We start from the raw sequence: 19,732 nt of genomic DNA on the forward strand, positions 1-19,732 counted from the left end.
GATGCTGGGGGCGGGCCCTGGGCGGGGCTCGTTTGGGGCGTGGTCTGAGGACAGACGAGCGACTGGGTGGGGCCTGAGGGCGTGGCCGGGCGGGGTCTGAGCCCTGGAGTGGGGCGGGGCCTGGGTGCCGGGGCGGGGCCATGACCGCCTCCAGTCCCAAGCGCCAGGGCCACCCCGCACTGCGGTCCGGCGCGAGCCGTGGGCGCCCGACGCCCACTGGCCCTGGGAAAAGCACCTCCCCCTGGAGACCCCAGGCCCAGGTGAGCGCTGGCGGAGCAGGAAGCACGCGATGGACCCCCACCCAGAGGTGGTTTTCATGTTTAAGGTTTATTTATTTGAAAGGCCTTTAAAGAGAGAAAGAGAGCCCCTGTCCGCTGGTTCACCCCTCCCCCCACATACCCGCAACAGCCGGGGCTGGGAGCCCTCAGCTCGATCTGGGGGCCCCCGGTGAGTGGCAGAGCTGCTGCCCCCGGGGGGGGAGAATTGGGGTCCCAGGGATGCACCTGCTGCGAGCAAGCCGTGCCCGGAGCTTCGTCCCTCGAGAGAAGGCGGCCGCGCGCGGCCAGGTGCGCGTGTCAGCCACGCAGGGTCAGTGGGCCGCGCACACCCCTGGCGGCGCGGTCGGCAGGGGACGGGTGTCCCATCTGCGCCCCTGCTCCCCTTACCCCGCCTTCTGCCGCTCTAAGGGGTGCTGCCCTGGGTTAGCGCGCGTCGGGGCCGCCCCCGGAGGCCGTTCCCGGGAGGGCTCCACCGGGCGAGCTGCGCCGCAGCAGGGTGCGGGGATCCCGGCCCGCGGTTATGCCAGCAGCCTGCGCATGGCGCCCAGCGCGGCCGAGCGGTAACTGCGCCCGAAATGGTTCCAGTGGTTGAGGAGGTTGAAGAGCTGGTAGAGCAGCAGCCGCTGCTCGGAGCCCGGCGCCTTGGGCACCTTGCGGTGGTAGGCGGTGAAGAAGGCCCTGGGGAAGCCGCCGAACAGCAGGGCGATGGCCAGCTCGAACTCGGAGTGGCCGTAGAAGGAGGCCGGGTCGAAGACCACCGGCCCCGCGTCGTCCTCCGCCGCGTTCCCCGACCAGAGGTCACCGTGCAGCAGGGCGGGGACCACCTCCAGGCCGCAGAACAGAGCCGGGATCTTCACCTGCGAGAGGGAGGGTCGTCGTGCCCAGTGCCTGGACGCGGCCGGAGGCAGCCCCTCTCCGCTCTGTGCGCGTCCCACTTCCCTGGCACCAGCGGCCGCAGCAGAGGACACAGCCCTCCCCACTGCCCTGTCACTGCTCCTCTCCGCCCTGCTGGCCACTTCATCCATGAGGTCAAGGAGCCAGTTCACCATAGGCTACAGCGGGACTTCAGAGTCAGGCTTTGAGACCTGGCCCTGGGGGACTCGGGGGCCCATCCTGGGGTGAGACATTCCCACTAAGACAGAGGGGAACGGAGGCTAAGAGTGGGCAGCTGTCAGTAACCAGGAGACGGGGACGGCAGTGCCCCTGGGCTCCACAGGCAGGAGGTCAGGTTAAATACCCCAGGGGGCCATGTTGGTCCTCGGATCCCACCCCTGTCCCGTTCCTGTCAGGCTCATAGTGGCCCCTGATGTGTGCGCCACTTCCCCAGCTCTGCACAGAGTCCCTCAGCTCTCCCGGGGTGAGAGAACAGCCTCTCTCCCAGAGAAGTGGCCGCAGGGCCCACCTGTAACCTCGACCACAGCTCTCGTGCCTCTCGGTCAGCATAGTCTTTTTCGATGAGGTCCAGCTGTGCCTGGAGCCGGTGCCGGGTGAAAAAGGTTGGCCAGTCGTCATGCCACTCATTCACCTGGGCAACGGAAGCAAGGACAGAGCTACTCGCTGTAGCCACAGGACAGTGCATGCAATCCGCCCAGGCCCTGGGACAAGGGCCGGCCAGCAAGCAGGCTGAGGCAGGGTCGCCACATACTCAGCTCTTCCAAAGGAAGGAGTTAAAGGGGAAAATGGAGACAGAACTGGCAACACACATAAACAACAGATACACTCAAATCTAACTATCAACAAACACATAAAAATGTCAAAAAATACTCTCGCTAAAGGGATTGACAGAACAATAAAGCTGAACTTAACCACAAGTGGCGTGCAGGAATGCACTTATATATAAACAGACAGAGGTTACAAGGATAGAAAAGAGACCCTGTTAACTAGTGTAAAGGAAGCTGGAGTGGCAACCTTCATACCTGCAAAGTCGATTTCAGAGTAAACAGTCTCATCAAGCATAAAGTCATTTCACAATGAACGGGGGTCACATATGCTGCACAACACATGATAGCCCTGCACATGCCTGCCTTTGATACAGTGCAAAATACACGAAAGTAAAGCTGATGAAACTGAGAGGGGCGGGCATGGTGGTTAAGCCACCGCTTGGAAGCCCACGTCCCATATCAGGTCCCAGCTCCTCCACTTCCAATCCAGCTTCCTGCTAACGCACCTGGGAAAGCAGCAGAAAATGGTCCAAGTACCTGGGTCCCTGCCACCCTGCAGGAGACCTGGATAAAATTTCTGGCTCCTAGGCCGGCGCCGCGGCTCACTAGGCTAATCCTCCGCCTAGCGGTGCCGGCACACCAGGTTCTAGTCCCGGTCAGGGCGCCGGATTCTGTCCCGGTTGCCCCTCTTCCAGGCCAGCTCTCTGCTGTGGCCAGGGAGTGCAGTGGAGGATGGCCCAAGTGCCTGGGCCCTGCACCCCATGGGAGACCAGAAAAAGCGCCTGGCTCCTGGCTCCTGCCATTGGATCAACGCAGTGCGCTGGCCGCAGCGCGCCAGCCGCGACGGCCATTGGAGGGTGAACCAACAGCAAAGGAAGACCTTTCTCTCTGTCTCTCTCTTTCACTGTCCACTCTGCCTGTCAAAAAAAAAAAAAAAAGAATTTCTGGCTCCTGGTCTGACCCAGCCCAGGTCATTGTGGGCATCTGGGGAATGAACTGGCACATGGGAGATCTCCCTATTCTCTCCCTCTGTCACTCTTTCAAACAAATAAGAAAATATTTTTAAAAATTGCAGAGAAAGCAGCTGGCGCTGTGGTGCAGCAGGTTAAAGCCCCGGCCTGCAGTGCCAGCGTCCCACATGGGCACCAGTTTGAGTCCCGGCTGCTCCACTTCTGATCCAACTCCCTGCTACTGCCCCTGGGAAAGAATCAGAAGATGGTTCAAGTCCCTAGGCCCCTGCACCCACGTGGAAGACCCAGAAGAAGCTCCTGGCTCCTGGCTTTGGATTGGCTCAGCTCTGGCCATTGCATTATTTGGGAGGTGAACCAGTGGGTAGAAGACTGACTCTCTCTCTCGCTTGGACTTCTGAGGTGATTTGGATCACCTTTGCCCCAGTAATGTGAAAGAAAGTGGAGGTCGAATAGGGAACAGTAATTTTGCTATGCAGACAGTATATTCAGTTTATTAGTAAAGCCACTTTTTTAATCTCTTAGGTAGTTTGGGAGTCAGATATCACAAGGAGTTTATTTCAATTTTAGGAAGCTTGATTTTTGCCTATGCCCACAGTTATCCTGCAGCACTTAAGCTAGTGTTGATGTGAGACCAGAAATGTTCAGGATTCTGTTCCAGGACATGAAGGACCTGGTTCTAAAACCCATGGGATTCAATTTCTCTCTCTCGCTCGCTCCCTCTCTCTCTCTCTCTCTCTCTCTCACACACACACACACACACACACAAATAAGTAAAATAAATCTTTTTAAAAATTGCAAGGAGAAACAGCTAAACCTGGGGCAGGTGTTTGGCACAGCACTCAAGCTGCTGCTTTGGACACCCACATCCAATATTGGAGTGCCTGGGTTCGAGTCCCAGCTCCCTCCCAGGTCCATCTTCTTTCACCATGGACCCTTGGAGGAAACAGGTGATGGTCCCTGACACCCGCATGAGAGACCTGGGTTGAGTTCCTGACTCCTGACTTTGAATTGGCCCAGCCATGGCTACTGTGGGCATTTGTGGAGTGGGCCAGAATGTGGAAATTCACTCTCTCCCCAACTGCCTCTCCCTCTCTCTTCCTTACAAATAAATACAAATTAAGAAGTATAAGTGCCAGCGCCGTGGCTCACTAGGCTAATCCTCCTCCTTGCGGTGCCGGCACACCGGGTTCTAGTCTCGGTCGGGGCGCCGGATTCTGTCCTGGTTGCTCCTCTTCCAGGCCAGCTCTCTGCTGTGGCCAGGGAGTGCAGTGGAGGATGGCCCAAGTGCTTGAGCCCTGCACCCCATGGGAGACCAGGATAAGCACCTGGCTCCTGCCATCAGATCAGCGCGGTGTGCCAGCCGCAGTGCACTGGCCGCGGCGGCCATTGGAGGGTGAACCAACGGCGAAGGAAGACCTTTCTCTCTGTCTCTCTCTCTCACTGTCCACTTTGCCTGTCAAAAAAAAAAATTAAATGCAGCCATAAGGGTGAGGCTCTAGTCCCACAGAAACAGTGGCTTCATAAGAAGAGGAATAAAGGGGCTTGGCTCTCTGTGTGCCCACATCTGTGCACACAGTGGGAAGCCAGGAAACCACCCTCACCAGAGCCTTGACCTTGCACTTCCCGGACTCCAGAACCATGGAAGTCACTGTCTGTTGTTTAAGCTGCCCAGGCTCTAGTAGTTTGAATGGCAGCTCCAGCTGACAGACATTGCCAGATTTCAACGCTTCTTGCACGGCTGATACAGCAAGCACGTCACCTTCAACAACACTTTCACCTAAGCAGAAAATTCACATCTGCAGAGCACCCCGCTCAGCAGGGCGAGAGCCTCGCCTGACCAAGACACCACATTCCCGGCCACAGTTTGAGTTGCACCTGCATTACCCGAGTCACTGCGTATTATCCCATCCCACAGAGTTAAATTAGAAGTCAACAGAGCGCTGGGAAATCCCCAAATGATTCAAAACTAACACATTTCTAAAGTCTATGGTTAAGAAAGAAATCTAAAGGAAAAGTTAAATACTTTGAGTTGAATGAAAATGAAAATCTGGCTTATAACAGGGATTCCACTAAAGCAGTTTTTAGGGGAAATTTATAGCACTAAATAGCTGTTAGAAAAGAAGCTCTCGGGGGCCAGGATTGTGGTGTAAGCAGGTAAAGCCACCGCCTTCAATGCCAGCATCCCATATGGCCGCCAGTTCTAGTCCCAGCTATTCCACTTGTGGTCAGCTCCCTGCTAATGGCTTGGGAAAAGCAGCAGAAGATGGCCAAGTGCTTGGGCTCCTGCTAACCACACGGGAGACCTGGAAGAATCTCCTGGCTTCGACCTGGCCTGGATCTGACCATTGGCAGCTATCAGGGTGGTGCCTTTCAAATAAAAAGAAAAAAGTAAAGAAGATTGCAGGGCTGGCATTGTGGCACAGGAGGTAAAACCAACACCCATGATGCCAGCATCCCGTATGGGCACCAGTTTGAGTTCCACCTGCTCCACTTCTGAGCCAGCTCCCTGCTAATGCACCTGGGAAAGCAGCGGAGGATGGTCCACTGCTTGAGCCTCTGCACCCACATGGGAGACCCAGAAGAGCTCCTGGCTCCTGGCTTCGGCCTGGCCCACCCTGGCTGTTGTGGCCATTTGGGAAATGAGTCAGCAGATGGAAAATCAATCTCTCTCAGGGCGGATGCTGTGGGTAAAGCCACCGCCTGCAGTGCCGGCATCCCATATGGGCACCAGTTGGAGTCCCGGCTGTTCTACTTCCCATCCAGCTCTCTGCTGTGGCCTGGGAAAGCAGAAGATGGCCCAAGTGCTTGGGACCCTGCACCCACATGGGAGACCTAGAAGAAGCTCCTGGCTCCTGGCTTCAGATTGGCTCAGCTCTGGCTGTTGCGGCCAACTGGGGAGTGAACCATCGGATGGAAGACTTCTCTCTCCGTCTCTCTCCTCCCTCTCCTTCTCTCTCTGTGTAACTCTGACTTTCAAACACATAAATAAATCTTAAAAAAAAAAAAAAGTAATTGTGGGGGCCCGTGCTGTGGCATATCAGGTAAGGCTGCCCCCTGCTGTGCCGGCATCCCATATGGTCGCCAATGCTCTATCTCTGATCCAGCTCTCTGCTGTGGCCTGGGAGGATAGTGGAAGATGGCCCAAGTCCTTGGGCCCTTGCACCCTCGTGGGAAGACCCAGAGGAAGCTCCTGGCTCCTGGCTTCGGATCAACACAGCTCCAGCCATTGCAGCCAATTGGGGAGTGAACCAGCAGATAGAAGACCTCTCTTTTTCTCTCTCTCTCTCTCTCTCTCTCTCTCTCTCTGCCTCTCCTTCTCTCTCTGTGTAACTCTGACTTTCAAATAAGTAAATAAATTGTCAAAAAAAAATAATTGTGGGAGTAGGCATGTGGCCTAGCAGTTAAGCCAGCAGTTAATTTTTCTTCTTTTTTTTTTTTTCTTTTAAGATTTATTTGTTGGGCCGGCTCACTTGGTTAATCCTCCGCCTGCGGCACCGACACCCCAGGTTCTAGTCCCAGTTGGGGCGCTGGATTCTGTCCCAGTTGCTCCTCTTCCAGTCCAGCTCTCTGCTGTGGCCCGGGAAGGCAGTGGAGGATGGCCCAAATGCTTGGGCCCTGCACCTGCATGGGAGACCAGGAGGAAGCACCTGGCTCCTGGCTTCCAATCGGCGTAGTGCCGGCCATAGCAGCCATTTTGGGGGATGAACCAATGGAAGGAAGACCTTTCTCTCTGTCTCTCACACACTGTCTAACTCTGCCTGTCAAAAAAAAAAAAAAAAAAAGATTTACTTGAAAGTCAGAGTTACAGAGAGGTCTTCCATCTGCTGGTTCACTCCCTAGATGGTCTCAACAGCCAGGGCTGGGCCAGGTGGAAGCCAGGAACTTCTTCCAGGTCTTCTGCATGGGCACAGGGGCCTGAGCACGTGGGTCGTCCTCCACAGCTTTCCCAGGCGCAGTAGCAGGGAGCTGAACCAGACGTAGAGCAGCTGGGACACTAAGCGGAGCCCTGTGGGATGCGGTATCACAGGCAGCCACATTGGCCTCCTACAGACTTACAAAGCTACAGTATTCAAGACAGTGACACCAGCCTGAAGAGAGACGAGCGATGGAGCACACACCTCTGCGTACTGACAAACTCGCGTTGTGTCACAGGTGCCACAGTTCAATGGGAACAGCGTGGCCTTCTCAACGACAGCACTGTACCACTTCACTACCCACGTGTACAAACTGAACTTCCATCTGCAGAGGTTAACTTAAAAAACTGGGGCTGGCACTGTGGTGTAGCAGGTTAAGCTGCCGCCTGCAGTACCAGCACCCAGTATGGGCACTGGTTCAAGACCCGGCTGGATGGACTTCCCGCCTCCTGGCTTCAGCCCAGCTCTGCAGGCATTTGGAGGAGATAAACAGTGAGTGGAAGATCTCGCCTTCCCTCTACCTCTCCTCCCTGTCACTCGCCCCTTCAAATAAATAAATAAATCTTTAAAAGAGAAAAAAGGTGCATGGATAAACAAATTGTATTTGATCCACAGAACGGAACAGGCTTTTGACACATGCAACATGGATAAAATAATGATCAGTGTTAGAACGATTGCACTGAGAGATGCAACACCAAAAATGTCCCATATCTTGCAGCTCCACTTAAATTCCACTAAACGCAGTTGCACCTCAGTGACAGGAAACAGAGCGGTGGTCGCCCAAAAGCAGGGGAGGGCAGGGAGCCAAGGTTACAGAGGGCGCAAGGAGACTCTGGGGTGAGCAGTGTTCTCTCACCTGGGTGGCAGTAAGGGTGCACGGTGGACTTGTCCGCCACAACACCCCAAACTGTTGCCAGCTGCACCCAAGGAGAGAAGGGTGCCAAGCTAATTTTACAGAGGTCACTTGTGACGTCCACAGGGGACGGTCTTCTGGAGACCACCACGGGCGATGGGCCGGCGGATTTTCCAGTCAGTAGGCATCCCTCGGAGGCCTCTCTATGCAGAGGAGGCTTGGCGGGGTTCAGCCCCTGGTGAGAGTGCAGCCAAGGGCAGGATGGGAAGCCCCTCCCTGCAGCCCACCCGTCAGGACCCTGGGTCCATGGACACCTCGTCATTTCCCGTTTCCTGCCCAGGCCCCAGTGTCCACTCTGCGTCCTCCTGAGGAAGGACACAGATTTAGCACTGGAACCCTGGCGCCTCCATGCCCTTGCTGGTCTCAGCAGCGTTGCCCGGCCTCTGAGCACCAGTTTCCTCATAAATGGATCAACGACATTACCGACGGTGGCAACCAGGTGAGTGGAGTCAGGCAAAGCATTAAACTGCACAAAATGCCTCAGTGGCCACAGCTGGCCAGGCCGGAGCTCCCAGCGGGGCCTCGAGTACCAGCTGTCTGAGAAGCCCCCGGCTCAGCATTGCTCTACCCAGAATCCACTCAGCCCTCCTGAGTAGCAAGTTCTGGAACTTGGGGCTGGCTGACGGCTAAAGACGACTCCCCTGTGGTCCAAAGGTGGTGGACCAGGTGTTGCCCAAGGCCCTCAGCCCGTCCTGCCGGCTGACCAACCTCTGCTGCATTCCATCTGCTTACACACTGGAGTGCCACGCAAGATTCCACTTCTCAGTCTTGGATATTTGCAAATCTGCTATGCTGGGTCAGCCGTCTCTGGACCCCCTCATCACCTGCAACTCTCAAACTTGGCATCCAGAGCAGGCTCGCCAGCCACGCCCAGCCACGCCTACCGGGACAACCAAGACTATGCCTGTGAGACAGGTGTGACCCCAGGGGAGCTGCTGTTGGCTGGGAGGAAGAGCCTGGTCGTTGTCCACAGGGCATCAGCTGGCCAGGGCAGGCTTCAAGGAGGACACAGGAGAGCATTTCACTGTCCATGGACATTTCTCTTGTCCAGCAGACCATGGTCCAGGGCCAGGTTAGGGTCAGACCAACCAGAGAAAAGCATTCCTAGGAACTTCATGGGTTCCATGACAGCAAATCAAGAGCCCAGCATGACTGAGCCACAGAGAGGAAGGAACCTCTGGTACATGCTACAACATGTATGACCCTTGGGAACATCATGCTAAGAGTGATGAGCCAGACACAAAGGTTACAGGTCACACACTTCCATTCATACGAAATGTGCAGAACAGTGCACATAGAGAAAGCAGAGTAGTGGCTGCCAGGGGCTGGGGACAGGGAAGTGGGGAGCGGCTGCTCCTGGGCACTGCTTTTGGTGAGAATGTTCTAGAACTAGATAGTGGTGGTGGCTGCTTGACACCAGGAGTATACGACTGAAACTGCCAGGTTGTACACTTTACAGAGGTGGAGGTCATTAGGGGGTGTCTGCACTGTACCCCACTTCTGGAAGCCCAGCCCAGCATGCTCCCCACCCCCACACCCTTCAGTCCCTTTGCAACTGCTCTTCCCCCTGCCTGGAATGCCACCCTGCCAGCCGAGCTCAGGGGCCCTCTGCAGCTGCTCCGCCCATCCCAGATGCCACAGCACCCACTCTGCTTCCAGACACCAGGAGCTCCGTCTCGCTGGTGCCTGGAGGACTGGCACTGTGTCACACTCGAGGGGCCAGGTGACTCACCTGCGGGATAAAGCCACAGCAGGTCACTGTGTGGAAGCCGAACTTGCTCACGTAGTGGGGATCCGCACCCTCAGCCCTCCGGCCTGTCAAGAGAGAGCCCGGCATGAGAGAGCCGCTTGTCTTCCCCTCGGCGGCCAGCCTCTGCAGTTCTCTCCAGTCGGTAGTGCTTGGCCAGCCTGGGATCTGCCAGGATGCTACCACCTCCTCAAGCACCCTCAAGCACCAATTCCATGAGCTCGTTCTCTCCATCAAAACCTTCCTGTGATTATATTTCCAGAATGTAGTGGGAAAGGAGACAGCGTACAGTTAAGCCTGTTACCGGAATGCCAGAGGGAAGCGGCAGAGGGGCCTGGGCTGCAGGCACACAGAGCCAGCTGCAGGCCCCCACTGCTCTGCCCGTCCCTCCCTGTCCCCAGCCACAGGCACACAGAGCCAGCTGCAGGCCCCCACTGCACTGCCCTCCCCTCTCAGCTCCTCCCCGGCCACGGGCACACAGAGCCAGCTGCAGGACCCCACTGCACTGCCCGCCCCTCCCTGTCCCCAGTCACAGGCACACAGAGCCAGCTGCAGGCCCCCACTGCACTGCCCGTCCCTCCCTGTCCCCAGCCACAGGCACACAGAGCCAGCTGCAGGCCCCCACTGCTCTGCCCGTCCCTCCCTGTCCCCAGCCACAGGCACACAGAGCCAGCTGCAGGCCCCTACTGTACTGCCCGTCCCTCCCTGTCCCCAGCCACGGGCACACAGCCAGCTGCAGGCCCCCACTGCACTCCCCTCCCCTCTCAGCTCCTCCCCGGCCACGGGCACACAGAGCCAGCTGCAGGCCCCCACTGCACTGCCCGCCCCTCCCTGTCCCCAGTCACAGGCACACACAGCCAGCTGCAGGCCCCCACTGCACTGCCCGTCCCTCCCTGTCCCCGGCCACGGGCACACAGAGCTGCACGTACCCACTGTGTTCTCCTCCTTTGTCAGCTTCTCCCGGAGCTTCTGGTTGTAAAGGTGCAACTCGGCCATCTGGTCTCCCAGTTTTGACGCCTGACTTAGGAAAGAAGAAATGTGGCCAATTAAAAAAACCAACAAGAAATGATGACTCCCCCAGCATGCTCCACTCTGAGAAGTGTGTAATGCCTTGAAGCCACCCTCTCTGCCAGGCAGTGACTCTTCCCAGAAACAAGGCAGTGCAACAGCCCCAGGAGGGACGGCAACAGGTCTTAGCACGACGTGGGAACCAGGGGAAATGCTCTAAAAGTAACATCAGGTGAAAAGCCACCTCCCAGTTCTTGTAAGAACAAATGTAGGGGCCAGGCCATGGCACAGTAGGTTAATCCCCCGCCTGCAGCACGGCATCCCATATGGGCGCCAGTTCTAGTCCTGGCTGCTCCACTTCCGATCCAGTTCTCTGCTGTGGCCTGGGAAATCAGCAGAGGATGGCCCAAGTCCTTGGGCCCCTGCACCCACATGGGAGACCTAGAAGAAGCTCCTGGCTCCTGGCTTCAGATTGGCTCAGCTCCGGCTGTTGAGGCCAATTGGGGAGTGAACCAGGGGATGGAGGATCTCTCTCTCTCTCTCTCTCTCTCTCTCTCTCTCTCCTCCCTCTCCTTCTCTCTCTGTGTAACTCTGACTTTCAAATAAATAATCTTTTTTACAAAATGTAAATCACATGGGAAAAAGACAGAGGGGACAATCACATAGCCAGGTGTCACCAACAGCCACCTCTGGCTGATAAGATTGCGGGTAGCTCCTGTCCTCCTTACTTAGGCCTGGACTTCCCACAGCTCACACATGAGTATCACAGCTCTAATAATTAGGAAAAATCTAAAGACTCAAGGTGATTGATAGGTCGGACACATCCTGTCCAAATTGAGCCACAGCAGCTCAGTGCACAGAGCAGTGGTGGGAAATACGCTCACGTCACAAAGCCTGCACACAGCCAGGCTCACCCACAGGGCCACTGCACAGAGCAGAGTGGGCTTCATGCAGCCTGCACACAGTCAGGCTCAGGACCGCACAAGAACAGAGCCGGTTCCACACTCAGCCACAGGGCGACCACACGAGAGCAGAGTGGGCTTCATGCTCACCCACAGGGCAATAGCACCAGAGTAGAGCGGGCTTCACGCAGCCTGCACACAGCCAGGCTCAACCCACACACAGGGCGACGGCAGGAGAGCAGAGCGGGCTTCACGGCCCCCACGGCTCAGCACCAGGCTGCTCCGCCTGCTGCCCTCTGCCTCTCCGTCTCTGCCTCTCTTGCTCTTGTGTGCGTCTCTCTGTCCCCATTCCATCAGTTTGCCTCTCCCTGTCTTTCTCCGTTTCTCTCTGTCCGTGTGTGTGTGTCCTTCCGTGTGTGCATCTGTGTGTCTGTCCATGTGCACGTGTGCCTCTCCCCACGCACGTGTCTCCATCCACGTGTGTCACTGCGTGCCTCTCTCACACACTCACCTGCTCAAGCTCCTCATCTTCAAGTGCTCCATCACGAAGGCAGCCCCACCTTCTGGCAGGTCGATCACCTTCACGGGCCGAGGCACCCTCAGCAGGCCGGTGCTGCGCAGGGCCTCCAGGCTGGCCATCTCCCCCTCAAACATCTGCCGGGCCTGTGTCCAAACACCGCCGTGAGCCTCGTCAGCTCCCTAGGCACGGACACCAGCAGGAGCCTCTGCCAGTCAGCCTGGGGGGCTCACAGAGAGCGGGGTACAAGTGCGCCCCGAAGACAGGAGGGGCTGCAAGCATGAGGTCCATGGTCCGAGGGTCTCGGGGGCAGGATGCCGCTGCCCTACAGCGAGCCCTGCTGTGAGAGACGAGGCTGTGCTGGAGACACCAGGGGTGCCAGGGGAAAACAGGAGGCACGGGGGACCTGAGTTAACCGGGGCTCCAGGGACAGGAGGGGCTGCAAGCATGAGGTTCATGGTCTGAGGGTCTCGGGGGCAGGATGCCGCTGCCCTACAGCGAGCCCTGCTGTGAGAGACGTGGCTGTGCTGGGGACACCAGGGGTGCCAGGGGAAAACAGGAGGCACGGGGGACCTGAGTTAACCGGGGCTCCAGGGCTGGGCCTGGATCCCCCAGGTTACCCGCCTTCCTCGCTGCCTCGTTGGGGACAGCAGCCTCAAGCAGCCAGGGCAAATGTGGCCCAGGCCCCGAGGTAGATCAGGCCACAGATGGGCAGGGAGGGGCCTCCCCTCTGGTCCAGCGGGGCTGGGTGAGCTGAGAAGGAGCCACATATCCGACCTCCCGCCAAGTCTCCTGGGGGCCCCAGGGGTCTCCTGCTTGGAGAATGTTGGCACAAATACCCCAGTTTCACATTAGGTGAACTCTCACCATATGAACAGTCCACCTCTGCCTAAAACACGTGTCATCAGTGTGTTTGGGGCTACCTCTGCCTATAGAATTGCATGTTTCAAAAAACCAAACCCTGGGAGCTGGTGCTGCGCACAGCAAGTAAAGCCACCGCCTGCAGTCCCGGCGTCCCATATGGGCACTGGTTCGAGTTCCGGCTGCTCCACTTCCGATCCAGTGACCACCTAATGTGCCTGGGAAAGCAGCAGAAGATGGCCCAACTCCTTGGGCTCCTGCACCCACGTAGAAGACCCGGAGAAAGCCCCAGGCTCCTGGCTTTGGATCAGCCCAGCTCAGGCCATTGCGGCCATTGGGGAGTGAATCAGCAGATGGAAGACCTCTCTCTCTCTCTCTCTCTCTGCCTCTCTGCCTCTCTGTAACTCAGCCTTCCAAATAAATAAATAAATCTTAGGGGCTGGCGCTGTGGCATAGCAGGTAAAGCTGCCGCCTGCAGTGTCAGCATCCCATATGGGCGTCAGTTCGAGTCCTGGCTGATCCACTTCTGATCCAGCTCTCTCTATGGCCTGGGAAAGCAGTGGAAGATGGCCCAAGTCATTGGACCCCTGCACCCACGTGGGAGATCCAGAGAAGGCTCCTGGATCCTGGCTTCGGATCAGCACAGCTCCAGCTGTTGCGGCCAGTTAGGGAGTGAACCAGCAGATGGAAGATCTCTCTCTCTCTGCCTCTCCTTCTCTCTCTGTGTAACTCTGACTTTCAAATAAATAAATATTTAAAAATAAATAAGTGAGTAAGTAAATGAATAAATCTTAAAAATAAAAAAGCAAACCCTGGGGCTGGCGCTGTGGTGTAGCAGGTTAAGCTGCCGCCTGCAGTGTCAGCATCCCACGTGGGCACTGGTCCGAGTCTCGGCTGCTTCACTTCTGATCCAGCTCCCAGGGAAATCAGCGAAAGATGGCCCAAGTACCTGGGCCCCTGCGCCCACACGGGAGACCTGGGTGAGGTTCCTAGCTCCAGACTGGCTCAGCTCCAGCCATTGTGGCCATTTGAGGAGTGAACCAGCACATGGAAGACCTCTCTGTGTCTCTCTCTGTAACTGCCTTTCAAATAAATAAATAATCTCTTTTTATGAGGAAAAATACCATTGTTCCTCAACAGTATAAATAAGGCTGTAAACAATCACCAAATCTCAGGGCCGGCACTGTGTCACAGTGAGTTAAAGCCCCAGCCTACAGCGCCGGCATCCCATATGGGCGCCGGTTCAAGTCCTAGCTGCTCCGCTTCTGATCCAGCCCTTTGCTATGGCCTGAGAAAGCAGCAGACTATGACTCAAGTCCTTGGGCCCCTGCACCTGCACCCCGTGGGAGACCTGGAAGAAACTTCTGGCTCCTGGCTTCAGATGGGCCCAGCTCTGGCTGTTGTGGCCACCCGGACGGAAGATCTTTCTCTCTCGCTCTCGCTCTCGCTCTCTGTCTCTCTCTGTCTCTCTCTCTCTCTCTCTCTCTCTATCTTTATCTCTATTCTCTCTGCAACTCTGTCTTTCAAATAAATGAATCGATTTTTTAAAAAATAGTCAAATCTCAAAATGTCAATTTCATTCCTATACATTACATTTCCATTACCCTATTAGCTACCACAGATCAGGGAGAACCTAGGTATTTGTCTTTTTGGGGATTGGCTTATTTCACTAAGTATAATGGTTTCCAGTGGCATCCATTTTGTTGCAAAATACAAGATTTCATTTTTGTTGTTGTTTTACCGCTGAGCAGTATTCCAAATAAATACATCTTTAAAAAAAAAAAAAAGTAAGCCCTGTGAATGAGACGGAAGCACCTCCGCCTCACAGGAAAAGAACCCCGCCCTTTCAGCGGGCCTCGGGTGGCAAGGGTCTGCAGGGTGGGAGAAAGCCCGAGAACCCCAGCCAAGCTCCCGGGCGAGTCCCCGGCCGGCCGGCAGAGAGCGCCTGGGCCTGGGCCGGGGTGTCACCTGCTCTCCTGCGTTGTCACAGCACCTGCTGCGTGCACTGGGGGAGGAGGGGGTCTCAGCTTTTGGAAACCCCCCTGTGAAGCCGGGACTGGAAATCTGGCGAGAGGGGCTTGGCTGTGAGGGAGCCGGACCCGGGAACCCGGTTCCTCTATCCTCAGGGCCGAGGGGAGCCCTCCGGGAGCCGCGGGGACCACTGACTCCTCGGCCTCCAGGGCCCGCTGTCGGCGCCTCGGGCCCGGTCGGGAAACGCCCCCTGCGCCCTGGGCCCCGGGTCCTCGCCCACCCGCGCGGCCGCGCACCTGCGTCCTGCGGTTGACCTTGACAAACACGGGGCCCGCGTCGGTGTCGTAGGCGCGGCCCTCGCTGATGCAGCCGCCGGCGCTGGGGCTGCCGAAGGCCCGCAGGGTCGCGGTGCGCAGCTCGGCGCGCAGTAGCTGCTCCATTGGCGGCGGCGGCGCCGGACACTAATCCTGGGACCTAGCGGGCCCAGTCCGCGGCGCGGCCTGCGGGCTCTGGGCAGACGCTCAGGCGCGCGCTCCCGCACCCGCGCTCCCGGCGGCCTCTTAAGCTCCCACGGCCGCTCAGGGAGGGGGCCCCTCGGCCGGCTCGTCGCGCCCTCCCCAGCTGGCCGGTGTCCAGCTCCCTCCCCTGGGCCCGTTCCAGAACTTCTCTACCACAGCCCGCGGGCACTCGCGGGCTGAGTGGGAGCCCAGCCCTGGTCCCGCTCCCCCAGGTAAGGGTGCCCGTGTGCACCGAGCCTGTGCACAGTCCCGGGACCCCAGGAGACCCAGCTGGAGGCTGCCGCTAGGAGCCTGTTCCCTGCACGAAGGGAAGGAGGGGCCCACACGGGAGGGCATCTGAGGATGGTGCAGGCACAGCCCAGACAAGCCAGGGACTCTTTGTCCCAGCCAGGTGCCTGTCGGACACTCGGACATAAGGGGGGCTCTTTGTCCCAGCCAGGTAGGGGTCAAACATTCAGACACGTGGTGGGGAGGAGGGGCCTTGTCCCAGCCAGGTTCAGGTCAGAGATAAGCTCTGGGGCTGATAAGAGGCAGTTGTCCCCACCCAGTGTGGGGAGGGAGCTTCCAGACACGCCCAGGCCCGTGCACACCCATGCATGCACCCAGCCACACGCACACATGCACCCTGTGTCCTGCATGTACCACCACCACCCCCTGCCCTCCTCATTAATCCCTGAAGCTCCCCCCCCCCCACTGTGATGACCTTGCTTTAAAAATGCAATTTATTTCCGCCTAGCGGCGCCGGCACACCGGGTTCTAGTCCCGGTCGGGGCGCCGGATTCTGTCCCGGTTGCCCCTCTTCCAGGCCACCCCTCTGCTGTGGCCCGGGAGTGCAGTGGAGGATGGCCCAGGTGCTTGGGCCCTGCACCCCATGGGAGAGCAGGAAAAAGCACCTGGCTCCTGGCTCCTGCCATCGGATCGGTGCGGTGCGCCGGCCGCAGCGCGCCGGCCGCGGCGGCCATTGGAGGGTGAACCAACGGCAAAAGGAAGACCTTTCTCTCTGTCTCTCTCTCTCACTGTCCACTCTGCCTGTCAAAAAAAAAAAATGCAATTTATTTTAAATAGGAGCAGAGAGCTCCCCCATCTGCTGGTTCACTCTCCTAATGCCCACAACAGCCAGAGCTGCATCAGGCGGCAGGTGGGAGCTGCGACCGTTATCCAGGTCTCCCAGGTAGGGTGGGCGGCAGGAGCCATCACCACCGCTTCCCGGGGTCTGCTTTGGCAGGAGCTGGAGTCAGGAGCTGGAACAGGGAATCAAACCCAGGCTGCTTAACCCCCAGGCTAAACACCACTCCTGTGAACGCTTCCCTCACACATTAGGAAGGGTGTAGGAGAGATTCGGGGAACACCGCCTATCACCTCCTCCGTGCGCTGGGGGCAACCTCATTCCATCCTTTGAAGGCGTCCCGTCAGGGGCTCCTGAACCCCACCAGGAAGCGGCAGAGGGGGCTTGCACCTGTCTCTCTCTGACTCTCATCCCATGCATCTCGAAAAGAAGCTGGCAGCAGAAGCCCCAGGGCAGGGCAGGACTCAGCTGCCCCCACCAGGCTGCCTGCAGCCCGCCCCTGCCTGCCAGCTGCCAGTGCAGCCCGCCCCTGCCTGCTAGCTGCCAGCCCCGAGACACCCACCGAGGCTAGAGACGCCTTGTCTAAGAGGCAGCAGCCCCACCTGGGGGAGGTTTCAGCCGAGAAACCAAGGATCCTCATTTCCTGTAGGGAGGCAGGGACCCTGCACCTTGGAGGCAACCAGACTGAGGTGCCAGGCTTGTGGGAGCGGGCTCCACCGGTGGCCCTGGGGCCTGACCCCTGCTCAGCTGGGTCATTCACCCCCGCACTTGGCACTCACCGGGACGACTGGACTGTGCACTGTTGAGCAGGCCCATTGGTGTGGCCTGAGCTTCCCTCAGCTCAGGGGCCAGGTTCTGATGGGGAGCACGCCGAGGGCCAGGCTCCAGGGCAGCAGAGGCCAAGGCCTGGATCCCAGGTGCAGAGCGGATCCTCTGCTTGCCAGCCTCAGCTTTTTTTTTTTTTTTTTTTTTTTTTTTTGACAGGCAGAGTGGACAGTGAGAGAGAGACAGAGAGAAAGGTCTTCCTTTTGCCATTGGTTCACCCTCCAATGGCCGGCGCACCGCGCTGATCCGATGGCAGGAGCCAGGAGCCAGGTGCTTCTCCTGGTCTCCCATGGGGTGCAGGGCCCAAGCACCTGGGCCATCCCCCACTGCACTCCCAAGCCACAGCAGAGAGCTGGCCTGGAAGAGGGGCAACCGGGACAGAATCCGGCACCCCAAACGGGACTAGAACCAGGTGTGCCGGCGCCGCAAGCAGAGGATTAGCCTAGTGAGCAGCAGTGCCAGCCCAGCTTTTTTTTTTTTTTTTAAAGAGAGCATTTACTATTTTTTCTTAGGATTTATTTATTTATTTGAAAGCCAGAGTTACACAGAGAGAGAAGAAGAGGCAGAGAGAGAGAGAGAGTGAGAGTGAGAGAGAGAGAGAGAGAGAGAGAGAGACTTCCATCAGATGGTTCACTCCCCAACTGGCCGCAATGGCTGGAGCTGAGCCGATCCGAAGCCAGGAGCCAGGAGCTTCCTCCGGGTCTTCCCATGTGGGTGCAGGGTCCCAAGGACTTGGGCCATCTTCTGCTTTCCCAGGCCACAGCAGAGAGCTGGATCAGAAGTGGAGCAGCCGGGACTAGAACCAGCGCCCATATGGGATGCTGGCACTGCAGGCGGCGGCCCTACCTGCTACACCACAGTGTCAGCCCCGCCAGCTTCAGCTTTGATGTGCACAACTTCAAGGCCATTTTGGGTCCTATTCTTTTTTTTTTTTAAGTTTATTTATTTATTTGAAAGTCAGAACTACACAGAGAAAGAAGCAGAAGCAGAAAAAGAGAGAGAGAGAGTCTTCCATCCACCGGTTCACTCCCCTAATGACCACAACGGCTCTGAAGCCAGGAGCCAGGAGCCTCTCCTGGGTCTCCCACACAGATACAGGAGCCCAAGGACTTGGGCCATCTTCCACTGCTTTCCCAGGCCACAGCAGAGAGCTGGATCAAAAGTGGAGCAGCCAGAACTCGAACCAACACCCATATGGGATGCCGGCACTGCAGGCTGCGGTTTTACCCACTACGCCCCAGTGCTGGCCCCAGTTCCTATTGTTTGTGTGGAAGCTGTTCTTACTCTGTCACCAGTGCCTGAAAACGCCACAGGGATGCACCTGGACCGTGTCTGCTGCCCCCACGTGGTCGTCCGGTCCTGGGCGCAGAGTTCTGTTCTGCTATTTTGATCCCACCTTTCTGGGTTGAAGTCCATCCTCAGTTATCTTCTCTCACTCAACTCGTGACAGCCCATAATCACACCTGAGGGGCCATGCAGAGAAGCACCTGTGAGCTTAGGGCCCTCCGTGAGGACAGGTGCTGGGGTGAAGAGCCTGGTGTGCAGGCGCCAGGCCAGGGAGTCCTTCCCTGTGAGGGCTAACAGGAGCCCTTGCGGATTCCAGAGATCCCAAGGCTCCTGACGATTAGTGGAGCATTTTATGGGGTACGAACTATAATGCTGTTTTTATTATTTTTTATTTTTTGACAGGCAGAGTTAGACAGTGAGAGAGACAGAGAGAAAGGTCTTCCTTCTGTTGGTTCACCCCCAAATGGCCGCTACAGCCGGCGCTGTGCCGATCCGAAGCCAAGAGCCAGGTACTTATCCTGGTCTCCCATGGGGTGCAGGGCCCAAGCACTTGGGCCATCCTCCACTGCACTCCCGGGCCACAGCAGAGAGCTGGACTGGAAGAGGAGCAACCGGGACAGAATCCGGCACCCCAACCAGGACTAGAACCCAGGGTGCCAGCGCCGCAGGTGGAGGATTAGCCTAGTGAGCCGCAGCACCGGCCAAAGCTTTTTTTAAAAAAGATGATTTTGGGTACAGTACAAACCAAAGCAGGAAGGAGGTGAGCCCAGGAACCGGGAGTGGCCGGACAGGTGGAGGGAGAGCGGAACGTGTTTTCCCAGGGTTGCACCCAGTGTCTGCAGCTTCTCCTTCATATCCCATCTCCACCCGTCTGCCATGCTCCGCCTGGGGCTGACCGGTCCCCCTCTAGTAACCAGTGGGCCTTTGGCTTGGGATTTGCCAAGGGGAGCCCCTGAGATGGGAAGTGGGGAGGAGGGTGAGATGAGTGTCTTTGTTCCCTCGTCAGCAAGGCCACCTCGGGCTTCCTCACACCCTGCCCAGGTCTTGTCAGGCGTCCCTTTGTGAAGTGCTCCGTGGGTTTGGGAAGTGTCCCTCCTCAGCAGCCCAAGCCATACCCTGCGTAAGGCATCCAGATAGCCCAGGGAAGTGGGCTGGAACCAGTCGGAGTTAACGACAGACCAAAAATCAGGCCCCTCTGTTTACAGAGGCAGAAAAGTGTGTTTTAGGGACACAAAATTAAAAGTTTGGGGTGGAAAACTAGACTAGTTAAAACAACTGTAGAATTCTGGAGCC

General features: G+C 57.4%; 1 protein-coding gene across 3 annotated transcripts; it reads right to left on the reverse strand.

Moving 5' to 3' along the window:
• Positions 1 to 308: 308 nt before the first annotated feature.
• On the reverse strand, positions 309 to 15,351 carry FN3K (fructosamine 3 kinase). 3 transcript variants are annotated; one of them, XM_002723048.5, is made up of 6 exons: positions 15,040 to 15,351; positions 11,906 to 12,057; positions 10,414 to 10,505; positions 9,470 to 9,552; positions 1,681 to 1,803; positions 309 to 1,135 (listed from the first exon to the last, which is right to left on the reverse strand). In XM_002723048.5, the coding sequence occupies exons 1-6, from the start codon at positions 15,181 to 15,183 to the stop codon at positions 797 to 799; spliced, it is 933 nt and encodes a 310-aa protein (XP_002723094.2). In that variant the 5' UTR covers positions 15,184 to 15,351; the 3' UTR covers positions 309 to 796. The 3 variants fall into 3 exon arrangements, with proteins under 3 accessions (XP_002723094.2, XP_069916175.1, XP_069916174.1); XM_070060074.1 differs by lacking the exon at positions 1,681 to 1,803 and having other exon boundaries at positions 15,040 to 15,319; XM_070060073.1 differs by lacking the exons at positions 309 to 1,135; positions 1,681 to 1,803 and adding an exon at positions 7,407 to 7,912 and having other exon boundaries at positions 15,040 to 15,319.
• Positions 15,352 to 19,732: the final 4,381 nt, after the last annotated feature.

The sequence above is a fragment of the Oryctolagus cuniculus genome, chromosome 17 (genome assembly GCF_964237555.1).
Source record: "Oryctolagus cuniculus chromosome 17, mOryCun1.1, whole genome shotgun sequence".
NCBI classification, from domain to species: Eukaryota; Metazoa; Chordata; class Mammalia; order Lagomorpha; family Leporidae; genus Oryctolagus; species Oryctolagus cuniculus.

What these genes read in the sequence shown, in the direction of transcription:
- FN3K (XM_002723048.5), bottom strand. Translation starts at nt 15,183, where the DNA reads ATGGAGCAGCTACTGCGCGCCGAGCTGCGCACCGCGACCCTGCGGGCC. An exon ending in AAGATGAGGAGCTTGAGCAG is followed by an intron (nt 10,506 to 11,905) that starts GTGAGTGTGTGA and finishes TTCTTTCCTAAG; the next exon opens with TCAGGCGTCAAAACTGGGAG. An exon ending in AGCTGTGGTCGAGGTTACAG is followed by an intron (nt 1,136 to 1,680) that starts GTGGGCCCTGCG and finishes TCCCTCTCGCAG; the next exon opens with GTGAAGATCCCGGCTCTGTT.